Source organism: Haemaphysalis longicornis, unplaced genomic scaffold (assembly GCF_048455015.1).
Source record: "Haemaphysalis longicornis isolate Haplotype H1 unplaced genomic scaffold, Haemaphysalis longicornis Haplotype H1 scaffold_9, whole genome shotgun sequence".
NCBI classification, from domain to species: Eukaryota; Metazoa; Arthropoda; class Arachnida; order Ixodida; family Ixodidae; genus Haemaphysalis; species Haemaphysalis longicornis.
This window is the reverse complement of record NW_027526460.1, coordinates 88,323,967-88,336,626: the sequence shown is the minus strand read 5'-3', so window position 1 is coordinate 88,336,626 and position 12,660 is coordinate 88,323,967. Positions and strand designations below refer to the sequence as shown.

The 12,660-nt window shown below is 47.5% G+C and overlaps 1 protein-coding gene across 1 annotated transcript in view; it reads right to left on the bottom strand.

The window, feature by feature from the left end:
* The window catches only part of LOC144153694 (U3 small nucleolar RNA-associated protein 6 homolog), a 52,082-nt gene that overhangs the window by 24,014 nt on the left and 15,408 nt on the right, over positions 1-12,660 (bottom strand). The window contains exons 10-14 of the mRNA XM_077685371.1: positions 9,160-9,241; positions 7,844-7,925; positions 5,566-5,675; positions 5,397-5,423; positions 3,684-3,758 (exon numbers count right to left, since the gene is read on the bottom strand). Of these exons, the coding sequence (XP_077541497.1) occupies positions 3,684-3,758; positions 5,397-5,423; positions 5,566-5,675; positions 7,844-7,925; positions 9,160-9,241 (376 nt within the window). The remainder of the gene's footprint in view (positions 1-3,683; positions 3,759-5,396; positions 5,424-5,565; positions 5,676-7,843; positions 7,926-9,159; positions 9,242-12,660) is intronic.

Below are 12,660 nucleotides of genomic sequence, written 5' to 3'. Positions count from 1 at the left end.
TAGTAGCGCTAAATATGAATTTCGCGATGCAGAAACGAAACCGAAACTGCTGTAAACTGTTCGCGAATGGTCCTGGGGTAAGTAGAACTACCACACAACATAGAACAACATGCGCAAAGGCAATAAAACTGCCTAAAATCATAAAGTAGCTTTGCAAACAGGCACTGATTGAAATTTTCAGCTGATTTCTGGGATTATTACTGTCAGAGTGCAAACCTGATGATTGAAAATCGTTTGTTGGTTCACTATTCGTGCCCTAATAACAAGAAACAAGCGCTGATGCTGAGTAATTATGAGTGGAATGCATTCTTCATTGGTAGCAGTGACGCGCAATGGCCACGCCCCCTTTCCACACCCAGGTGATTCAAACGCATGTCAAAAATCACGTTTTTGTTGCAAAAATGAAAACAAAACTGATTTTGAAAGGCCATTTTCTGAAATAACTCCAAACAGCTTTACTTCTTCGAGCAATGCCTGGAATGCTATGAAAAGGCGCTCCCAAAGTATAGTTCAAACTGAACGATTTTGAATAGGTGCAGTAGCGAAAGAGTTAAAGGGCATTACAAGCTTGATGTTTCCACTATTATTTCATTTTCATCTGGGTACGCCACCCGCCAAAGGCATCAACCATACCTGCCAACCTAGCAACATGAAAATTCGGGAGACCGAAGCAGGGGCAGAGGGGATTTTTTTTGCAAATTATTGAGACTGGAGATTGACATCAGAAAGGGGTAAGGATGTTTATTTTGAGCAGCTTTGTTCTTTTTGCGAAGTCACGAAGCACGGAAACTCAGCTGTGTATGAGTCCAGAAATGCCTGCAAGTACTTCTTCTTTGCTTTTGACAGGGCCATCGATCTTACAACTGACCTCGGGAAAACATCCAACCAACGCCTAGGCAGGCGGCGTAGGCCTAGAGTACAAACTGCGCTGGCACTTCCTTTAAACCCGGTCGTACTCTAAACGACTCCTATAGCAAGATGCCTGCCTGCCGCGTTCATGAAAGACCTGTTTTCAGTGGTGGTAGCTAGCGATCCTTGCGGAGGTCGCTCGCAACAGATATCCGAACACACGGCCACGGCCGCCTCAATCAGCGCTGCCGCCATGGCGCGCATGCTCCCTTCCACCGAACCAACCGATCTCGGCAGTTGGCGATCCGAAGTGGCCGGCGTTGCTACAAATTTCAAGTTGACAACACGCCGCATTAACGCAGACACTCTCGAAGTACTCGCATCAACGCTTCATGCCAAAACTATGCGTGGAACGTCAGCTACGACAGACAGAAACGAAAGTTGTGGTACCATTTCCCTCGCCTTCTTTCAGTACTGTGGCGAGCGTGTCTCACGGCGCCTCCGCCCAGATGCGCGGTACTCTATAGCAGTCTAGCGGTACTCTACGGTAAGGTTACAATAAACTAGAAGTATAGTGGCGAGTGCTCTGCCACAGCACCACAACTGTCGCAGCAGGAAAGACTGACGTACGCGCTTGATTAAAAAAAACGACTCTACTGTGGCGGCCACTTTTCGGGAGATTCGAGATAGCTTTTGTACAATCGGGAGATTAGGTCAAAATTCAGGAGTCTCCCGGACAATTCGGGAGAGTTGGCAGGTATGCATCAACTGACAATAACACCTTTTCGGTCGCAAAATAACTGCTTCAAATATTCCTTTTTCCTGCGTACCGTAACTCAGTGGAATGAACTACAGCGGAATCTCGATGATACGATTCTGGGTGATACGAATTTCGGGATAATACGAATTTCTGAAAAGTCCCGGCGAAATTGCATTGTTAGCAATGGGAAAAATTTCGGCTGTTTTGAACGGACCTGCGCAGCCCGGCGGATGATACGAACGAGCCGGCGAGGGGCCCGACTGCCGAACGAGCAAGTGACGGCTCTCTCTCCCCTCTTTGTCGCTCTTTCTCTAGAAACGGCCGGGCTGTTGTTTTCTGCTTGCTGACACCGCCGCGAAACCCCGCACGCTTCTCGCGGCGTGGCCGGCTGCGGCCGCAAAGTGGCGAGGCCGCTCGAGCGACCGCTCCTAACCGCTCTTTAAAATGCCGCTCAAGGCAGACGCTAAGTTGCTTGTGCGGTAAAGGAGCTGATTATGCATGCAAAAACGGTACTATAAAACATCATCTACGGCGCTAGTGAAAGCGCCCATGAAATATCTGCCGGGGTGCTAAGCCTAACCATCTCCGGAGGAGCTAAGCCGGCTGTCTCGAGCGCTTCGCAAGTCGTCAGGCTCCTCCATCCTGCCGCGCGCATCGTGCGTCATTTTCTGGTTGAGGTAGGAGCTGCCGCGGGCGCGAAATCGTCGATACAGGCGTGAAAATGCAGTGCGCGCAACCGAGGTTCGCGAATCGCGTGCAAAAACGCACCATGTGGTTCACGCTTGACTTGCGGCATGTAGCGAGCTTGGGCACCGCGAGTGAGGTGACGAGCGCAAAGCGTTACACGCTCCAGAAAGGACTGCTTTGCGACATGGAGGTAAAAACATGCAGAAGAAAATCACCAATTTCTTCAGGCGAAAGTAAGAAAAGAAATACTCGAAAACTTTTTTCAGCGCTACATTTTTTGGTCTGTATTGGTTCATACGAATTTCGGATGATATGAATATTTTTCGCGGTCCCGCGAGATTCGTATCATCGAGATTTTACTGTAATAACCAAGTCTTGGAGCCCTCCTTATTGTTATTTGCGGCAAATTTGAACTGATTATTTATATCTTGCTGTTGTATTTGTTTTTGTTTGTTTTGTTGTATGTATTCTAGAGTGCCAACATTGTAAAAAATTATGTATGTAACCAGCCTGCTAAAATCCTTGTAATGAGGATTGCAGTATCAATCAATGAATAAATAAATAAATAAATAAATACCAATGAATGCCTCTGCCCCAAGTACAAAGACAATAGCTGTGGAAGAAGCTGAGCAAGAAAGACTGCAGGCTTCATTCCCGTAAGTTGGTCTAAGTGAATCTAAGAAAAATTGGCTAGGAAGGCAGCAATGAAACTGGTCAGGTGTGGGAATGGCATTGTGACGAAAACAGACAGAGTAGGTGATAGTGGGCCTACGAACAGGGGGCTCTGGACACTGAATTTTCTGGAGATGAGACCAATACGTTCCCAGGAGGGAGGATGTAGAAAAAGGTTCTGGGGATTGGACCTACATCATTCCGTGGTGGGGGGTGGGGGGATATAAGAAAAAAAGTTGAAGTAGTAAAACGGGAATAAGCAGCAGCAGCTTCTTGGAATGGCAACCTCCATTCTCTATTCCCTTTGCCTGACCTTTTTTACAACAGGCATTTGGCACTCTGAGCTCTGCAGTCCCCTTGTACATGTCAAAGCTCAATTCTGAGTTGCTCCCAAGGACTGTTAGAATTTATGTCAACTAAGTCGAATTATCCAGACCTTATTTTTCATTCCTACGAGATATAACCTGAATGCACGAAGACGCAACCAAAGACTTGGCCTCTTCAGACTTTTTATTGCCCAACATTTTAGGTGCAGCATGAGCTGTCTTCAAATTCAGTAAGTGGAACGCGAATCGGATATTTACGGCTTTACTCCCGATAAAGTTCTGGACAGAGCATCTTCCAGCCACAGAATGACTTGCACACCAGGCAGGGGGATTCGAAGCTAAAAGATGGGCATTATAAAAAAAGAAAGCTTGACGGTAGCACCACTGACCTGTGGGAAGCCGCAGAACAGCCTGTCTGTAGACATCGAGGGCTGCAGCGAGAGGCTTCTTTGCACTCTTCTCAGCTGTCGACAGAAAAACAAGTAGTCACTGTTAAGCCGTCATAAACGTCCTTCAACATCTTGAAGTAGCGCAAAGTCCACCAGGACACAAGAAGAAAATAGGCGGATCATAGCGCTGCGGTCTGTATTTTCTTCTCACGACCCGCAGTGATGCCACAGTGGCTCAGGCATTGGGCATCAGTGATTAGCCCAAGGTCATGGCTTCAATCCCTGCCGCAGTGGCTGCTTTTCAGATGGCGGCAAAAAGCAAAAAAGCCTGTGTGTAGAAATTTCAGCACACATTAATCCTTTGAGGGTCGCATTTTTGTGAAAAACCTTTTCCAGATGGTCGGATTACTTTACGGTGATAAATTATGGCGATAAACAAGTTAAGAGTACCGCCAATATAGCCAGTAAGCATGCATCCCCATTACGGCATGAAATTTCAAACGGAAGGTCGAAACTGTACCCGTACGACAAACACCTTGTGGGACGGACAACCACTGCCGTACATAACGGCAAAAACCGTCAAAGGGTTAAAGATCCCCAGGTGGTCAAAATTAATCCCGGGCCCCCCGCTATGGCACCCCTCAGAGCCCAGGCGTGACCTCAGCACATTAAGCACCCCAAAATCTGAATCCAAAATCATCATCTTGTGTCCCTGCCATGTTTGCGCAACTTCAAGATGTTCAAGAACCACTACCAACTACCCACTAGCCCCATTACCGATCTTTCTAAAGGTCCTTGCTTAGGAAGCATAGAAGCAAGCTGTTCCACAATCTTTTTCAAGGCAATCGGCCAATCACAAGCAATGAAAAACATTGTAGGACGGCCATCTGACATGGACAACCGCAACAAAAAAAAAAAATTAGTAAATTTTTTATTTTTTTATTTTTGTGGTTTATCGAAATTCTGTTCACCCAATTATCTCCGCCTGTGCTATTGTAATGACTAAATTTGTTACTTCCGCCAATTTTGAATTTTTGTGCAAATGCAGAGCGTTACACAGTCTTTGCTGTGGGATTATACTTGGCAAAGAATGTGACACATTAACCCTTTCTGTATCGCAAAAAAAAAAAAAAGTACCAAATTTACCAAACAATGTTTTTCTTTCAATTCGTAGTTTTTTTCTAAATAAAATGGTATTTTCATGAAATAACATTATTTTATTTCTCTAATTGTGTAAAAAAGATTGCTCTAAGATGGCTTCACTGCACGGCCACAGTGTCTTGCAAAAAAGTGCCGTCAGGGCTCCAAAATGACCGATGACAAGTATAGTCGTCATGACCGATGATGACTTACTCATTATCGGTCATTTTGGTAAAAATCCCATGACGACTATATTTGTCAACGGGAGTGAAAGGGCTAAACGGAGTTTTTTAGGGGCAAAGCACCTTAGAGGCTTGGGCTGTAGGCGTCTCCTGTCGTCAAATTGTCAAACGATGGTCAAAAAACAAGTGTATAATTGATAAAACCAATTCAAAATCAACTGGCATGATAAACAACACGATAAATTAACATATTTCAGGGTAGCTTGACTGAGGTAGCGTGCAAGCACTTGTTTTAGCGTGGGTGAGTGTAGCTCCTCTTTGGTGGGAGTGGTACAACCCGTGTGGATGAGCTCAGCTAGTCTATGGTAGGCAAAGGGCTTAAAATACCCACCTTTTTCCGCTGACTTCTCCTCAGCTTCTGTGGGGGAGGGAGACAAAAGAAAATTCGAAGTGGCTGTTATACCCCACAGAGTATTGGCTGGTCGTGAAGATCAAAAGCTGTGCAGAGCAGCAAAATTTATCTCTAACAGCTAAGTGAAACGGGTAAAAGCGATACTTGCCTTTGTCGTCTTCTTCTGCGGCAAGGTCCGGCCCCCTCTTCCCGTGGAAATACATCCTCCGGGCCACAGCGTCCCAAACCTGCTCCTGATTAGGATAGCGATCCTGCAAGCTGGGAGCAAAAAAATAACACTTAAAGGGGCACTAAAGGCTGAATGAAATTTTGCTTTAACTAAAAGATCATACCATTCGTAGCTCTCTCGGCTTTTGTTCAACGAGTAATGCATTATTTGCTGAGATATAGGCAAACAAAGCTGTAATTTTTCTCACCCACTTCTCTTTCATTTTTTCGTGACGTACCCATTGCGTCACAAACTTGCAGCGAAGCCCCGGCAGCAGCGGTGCGGTCTAGAGCGTAAAAGCTGGCAACAAGTAACTTTTGCGTCTCCAAGCCATGGCCAACTACGGCAACGTTTTTCTGGCCGAGGAGGCTGGCTTGGACGTTTATGATTTTTCACCGACGGAATAAGAAACGCTTTTAGATGCTCGAGTGGCCGGTGTGCCTGCCTACTCCGGATTCCCAGGCCCCATCCAGCCAGCTGCAAGCGAAGCCTCTTTAGAAGCAACAAGCGTCATTTCAGATATCAAGCGCAGCATCCGGGCTCACGGCTGGTGCCGTTCAGGAGGGCACCTTTATTTCATCTCGTCTGGTGATCACCACCACCTCATATTATCTTCTCTCGCGCAGCACAAACCTAGAGTGAAATAAACGCTCTTCATGGCAGCCTTGTCGAGTAGTCGTCATTTCCTGCGCTCCCCCTGGCTCAAACACAACAACGGCAGAGCGATGTGCACTTTATGGATTACCAACGGCGGCTCGAGGTGAACGAAAAAGCACAAGGGCAGATCGGTTAGCTAACCACTCGCAGTAAGTTCATTTAACGGGTGATTATGTTCGAACTGGGCGTGGGCACGCAATCTGCCGTTATCCGCGCGTGAAGTACGGGAGACTGGAAGGTCAGGCGGATCGCTTAACCACCTGCAGTGCACCTTGTTCCTTTTGCCACTTCTAATGAAGGGACTTTAGCGGCTTCCTACCAGACATATTGCTTGCAGAAGCTCGGGCACTCACTGTCGTAGGTTATTCACTTCGCTAATTGCGCACCAATGCTTTTCGATAACGAAACTAAAAGCACGATGGCTGACTGAATAGTGAGGGAAGCAGACTGCCTCACAGCGTAAAAGAGGTGTAGTCCATGTTTTTTAGATACGATGAGCTTACGGAAAGCTTTTATTACGTTTATTTCTCGTGCTCAACCTCGTCGGAACTGTTTATTTCAGGAAACCATCTATAGATGCTTCTCCGATGAGCTCTCACCATTCACAACTTCCGTGACGTCACAAACCGTAGTACCCAAAAGGTTACAGGGCGTCGTCGCCTGTTTCCACGTTTCTGGTGTTTTCTGCCATATTAAATAACTCGTAGTCGCGAGATTGGTGTATTTACATTCTCGGCACCATAATCTATCGATACAGGCCAACTCGTTTTTACCCTTTAGTGTCCCTTTAATTGAGACAAGGTTGTCATGGAAATGCAGTCACACATTTTGCAGCAGCGAAATGCAGTGAAAGCAGTTACGAGTGACCATATCAAGTTGTTTGATTGATCGATTATGAGATTTAAAATGCCAACGCCACACAGGCGATGAGGCACGCCAGAGTAGACCCCCTCGGGATAATTTTGACCACCTGCAGGTCTTTAACGTGCACCGAAATTAAACACACACGCGTTTTCACTTTTCGCCTCCATCAGAAAAGCGGCCTTCGCAACCCGGAATCAAGCCCGCATCCTTGGGCTCAGCAACACACCGCCTTAGCCACTGTGGCAGGTTACATCAGTTGTTTGACTGCTAGCTATATCAGTGTAAGGGAAAATTTGACACCCACCTCAATGCAGCCATACGGCTACAAAGGAAAGCTATACAGCTACCTTAGAAACTTCGCTTTCTCGGCTACATAGAGGTGGATGTGAAACTTTCCTTCGCAGAAACCTAATCCACCTTGGAGATTTCCCCTAAATCCAGCTGATTAACAACTGTATCAGCGTAGTATATTGGAATAAAGGAGGCTTACCAACCCCTGTGTTGGACCGTCTCCTAGGTGTTTTTGAATTGAGAGTGCAAAACATGTGGGTACTGCCGGACAGAAGCATGGAAATGTAAAAGCATGCCAATGACACTGAAAGCATCAAAAATAAGACTGCTTTTCATCAATAAACGAAAAAGGGAAGCGAAACTATCTCCTGCTACCAAAATTGACGAGGTCAAAATAAAAACTCACTCTTTCACTATCATTTCTTCTAGTGGCCTGGCAAACTTGAAAGGAGCGCAGGCAGGCAGGAAGGACAGGGCGAAATCCACGTCTGAGGAGAGGAACAAAAAAAGAGAGACTTCGAAAGGTTTCAATCACACATGCTTCCCACAACACTTGCCGTTGGGCAACAACATGTAAAATCACAAAACACTTCAGGACGAAGGCTTGCGGGTGCTGTAGTTACCCTAGTTTTATACTAATATATGCAGTCAGACCCCACGATAATGAAATCCCATGAGTACGAAATTCCCACGGCAACAAAATATTTTCAGATCACCGGTGAACATTCATAGAAGCCCATGTATTTCATACCTCGCAGCAACGAAATCTTTTTGGAAAGCATCCCGTGTTAACAAAGCTTGTTGCAAGTCTGGCCGCCATTTTATCTACCCATTTGAGGCTAACGGTGTCCAAAAAGTGCTCAAATGCATTTTTTTGGGGGGGGGGAGGGGGGCCTCAAAGTGCGTAAACTTTTGCCACAGCAAGCTTGCATAGCCGTCATTTTTGTTTACAAAAAAGGCCGTGCAGCAGGCGGCTGTGGAGGCAGCCTTGCAGCGACACCACCAGCTGGTGACGACTCATGGTACGGCTTTGGCTCGGGCTACACTAGCTGGCTACCACTAAACAGCGAGTGCGCGTGCGTTCGTTGTGGGTGCGGCGTTTGGCACGTTTTTTCTCAATAAGGTGCCTCCGCCAGCCCAAAAGCGGAAGTTTTTATCGCTACAAGATGAGGCAGCTATCATTGCCCAAGTCAGTGGTCGAAGTGGAGGAAGGCAGGATAGCACCAACGAGTTTGGAGCCGCTCGCAGCTTGCTCTACCATTCTGAAAAGCAAGGATGCCACACTCTAATGGTGCATGTGCGCAAAACAAAACAGTGACAGCTGTGGCCTTTCTGTACGCCAACAAAGAGGTGCTCAGGTAGTTTTGTGAACAGCATTGGAACAACGAGGCGCTACTGTCTGGCAAAGTTTGTCAACATGACGATGGTTGCATTTTAATGGCGCAAGGCCAACTAGGGCAAAGAGCGCCAAAAACAGATGGTTAGCTAGCATAGCTTAAAAGGTGAATACTAAAATTGATCAAAAGTTAAAGCGGCCGCCGCGGCCGGGTATCGAACCAGTGTCCTCAGGCTCAGCAGCACAACGCCATAGCCATCGAGCCACCTCAGTGGGTCAGGTGCATTTTAGGGGACCAAAAAAAAAAAAAAAAAACACACACACACACATCTTGCAGCGAAATTCATAGTTAGGCAACAGCGTGCAGGAAAGAAAGGACCAATCACCTGGGATGGCTTTGACAGCTGCTTGGTAGACGAGCGAGGGAATCTTTGCTGTGAGCACCGATTCCATGGCTGCTGCTTCACCCTTCAAAAAATAAGAGAGAGCGAGCGAGAGAGGGAAAAAAAAAGCACTTAAAGACTGCGGCTTGTTTCACAAAGCAGTGTTGATACAGCTAAGGGTATATGGGCATATGCTGCCGGAAAAAGTTGCATTTCCCACAAAGATAATTTCTGAGCCCAGTCTTAGCCTGTTAAGGAGACAAAATACGATACTCGTTGCTGGCCCACGTGTGCAGTTAGGGTTTGCCCATAATTACCACACCATTCTGCATAGCTTGCCGATAGCAAAGCAAGTAAAAAAAAATGAGTGGACTTCTTGAAACAACGCTAAATGTCAGCCTGCACGAATGCAACGCTCACGTAACAAAAATAAGCGTCTAAATTGCCAGCGTCCACTGCCAAGGAGCTCAGAACAGCGTTGAAGGGATAATGAAGACGGCATACAACTTTGCTTTATTTGGATGATTGAACAGCTCATATCTCACTATACAGTTGAACCTCGTTATAAGAGACATGGATGTAAGAGACAAATGGGTATAAGAGACACTATTCACCCACATGGTTGGCTGCCCTATCTTTCCCATTAAATTGACCTCTTTTATAACAGACATCGGATGTAGAAGACAGTTGGTTATAAGGGACAAGTCATCCTAGAACTTTAATCAACAATCTCGTTTGTAACAGACATTTTAACTTCAGATGCAGTGCCACCAGTCACTACTTGCAGTTGCTTCCATTGTGGAAACACAGGTGGACAACACACACCTGCAGTTGCTATTTATTATAGCTTTAGCAAACGCACAGTGGTTCAGTCAGCTATGAAAGGGGCCCTGAAAGGCATTTTGAGCACACTAAATGAACTAGCGCAATCGCTAGATTGGGTCGCCAACGTCACCTGTGCCAAGTATTACTCTTTTACGCGCAGCGGAAAGCTCACACTTTTGTTGCAAAGTTTGTCGCTTTTTTCTCACCCTTTCCTTCGTGTTTTTGGACGCCGCCATCTTCACATGTCTACATCATCGATTCCCAGATGTTCGTCATGAGCTAGACATCCTGCTATTGGGCGGCTTTTTCACGCACTTCCGGCAAAGAGATGAGTCGTCTGCTCAGCGTCGGCTCGCCGGCTGATCTGCCAGCGGAGTGCCGGAGTGCTTTGACATTTTACGACAAACGAAACAAGTGTAAACAAACGCTTAACCGTTTGTATTGAATGCAACACGGCCATAACACGACGTGGATTTTATCTTACGTGAGTACGTACCATAAAGAAAGTCCCGTGGCACTTCTTTGGTGAAATCGCAGAGAACGCCCTGAGCCGAATGCCCGGGTTTGACGCGTACATTTTATTCAACTTCAAAACAATCCAGAGATGCGTTTCGAACGAACGCAACGTCACAACATGCGTTGCAAGTCTGAACCGCGATTGACAGACGATGAGTTGCCTCCTCCTGCCCGTCGTAAATACGGCACTCACCTCACACCCGGTTTGCGGGGACGAGCAGCAAGTCACAACTCTGGCGCGCAAGCGAGAAGGCTTTTAGCCAGGCACACTGCACATACCCCATGCGAGGTTGAGTGGTACGTCGTTCGAGAAAGACAATCCAGACCATGGGAAGCACTATCCACCCGCAGAAGTACAATGTCGCATTTCATCGCGAAACGAACGCGTCCACAACACACAGGAGGCGATGCACACACACACACACAGCTTCGGTCGCTGCATTGGCTTAGCTGCAAGCTTCGTTCGGACAATCAGCGATGCTACGACGATACAGAGCTGCGTGAGGACGACGTGCTAACCACTTCACGTATTTAAAAACACAGGGGCAAAGAACTAGGTTCATCGGAAGCAAAAAATCTTTCCTCCATTATAGTGCCTGAAATATACTGGCTAGTGTGCCGAGGGCGGGCTCCAGGCGGGCGCCGGGAGCGATGTACGCGGCCGTCTGCCGCTTGGGGCGCTGCCGTGCGGGAGTGTGCGCGTTCATCCGGCCCGAGCAGATCGCGCGGTTACCTCCGAGCTGCGTAGCAGACGGCAGCGGCAGAACTTTCCATTCCCGCTTGCGACGAAAGCGAGCGAAAGCGACGGGAATTCTGTCGCGCAACCAAAATTTGTCCCGACCATTCGACAAAAACGATCGTCGCGCGACAAAGCGACGGAATTCCTGCCGCTCTCACTCGCTTTCATCGCAAGTGCGAACGGGCCTTTATGCGCACTCTCCGCCCCACATAAAACAAGCTCTTGCTTGTCGCCTGAGCATACGGTTGATATCTGACTACGTTACACTGTGCTTGCCAGTGTATTTAAACGATGTCACTAGGTTTGAAACGTACGCGCTCGGCGTGCAGCTTTGTAAACGCAAGCGGTTTCACATACGCACGCTATTTTGCTGCTAATAGAGTTTTAGTACAGCGTTTGTGGCCTTTGCATACGCTAAACGCTAAATTTTTGCGTCCCGCTACATGACACCGCGATGGGAGTTTTAGTAGAGCGTCTCATCAGTTTTGCGTAGCGACACACTAATGCATACGGCGCCATCTGTCAAATGTTTTCCGAAATGTCTCGCCGGCTGATCTGCTAGCGGAGTGCCGGAGTGTTTGGACATTTTACGACTATCCAAACAAGTGCAAACAAACGCTTTCCCGTCAGTGTTGAATGCAACACATGGGTGCAGCTTGTCAGAACACGGGTTCTCGCTGATCGAGTGCAGCGTTGGTTTGCTCTTCGCCTTCACGTTCATCGCCGCTGATAAAGCGATCCGATCCGGCGCGTTTTGTGCACGGGTTCTGTGTCGGTTGAAAATGTCTTTTTTCACATGCCGCCGGTAGTAGGAATTACAACCACCGCAAAATAACACCCGGCACCAGCGGGGCCACATCTGAGACCGCGCTTTTTGGATAAACAGTGCGCGGTGCACCAAAGGGAACGAGCGCACGATTCTCCCCACGCGGCTGCGAGTTCGCCGCCGATACCAACTGCAGCCCTGCAGATACATACACCGCGAAAGGGCAAGGCCAGGCCGCACACATGCGGCCAGGTCATTCGTTCGCTTTTCCAGCCTGTGTCCATGGTGTCTACAGAGATGAAAAAGCCGAAAGAGCTGGCCCGTAGCAGACGGCAGTCTGTGGGAGCGCAATAGCGGAAGTACGTCACCGCTGAGGAGCGGAGCATCATGGGAGGGGAGGCCAACAGCGAAGAAACCGTTGAGAAGAGGAGGAAATACGGCGCGACGATAATTCGCGGTTTTTGATTTACGATTTCTCAGCTAATACTCATCGCTTTAAAGGAGCCATGAAGAGAAAACACAAGTTTGGTTCATTCGAAAGATTGCCTCGTTAGAACCATAACGACACCACTTATAACGCAAACTTCGCTCAAATAAGCTACATAATTAGGAAAAACGGGAATGGTCATGCGACCCACCAGCTCATTTCCCGCAACAG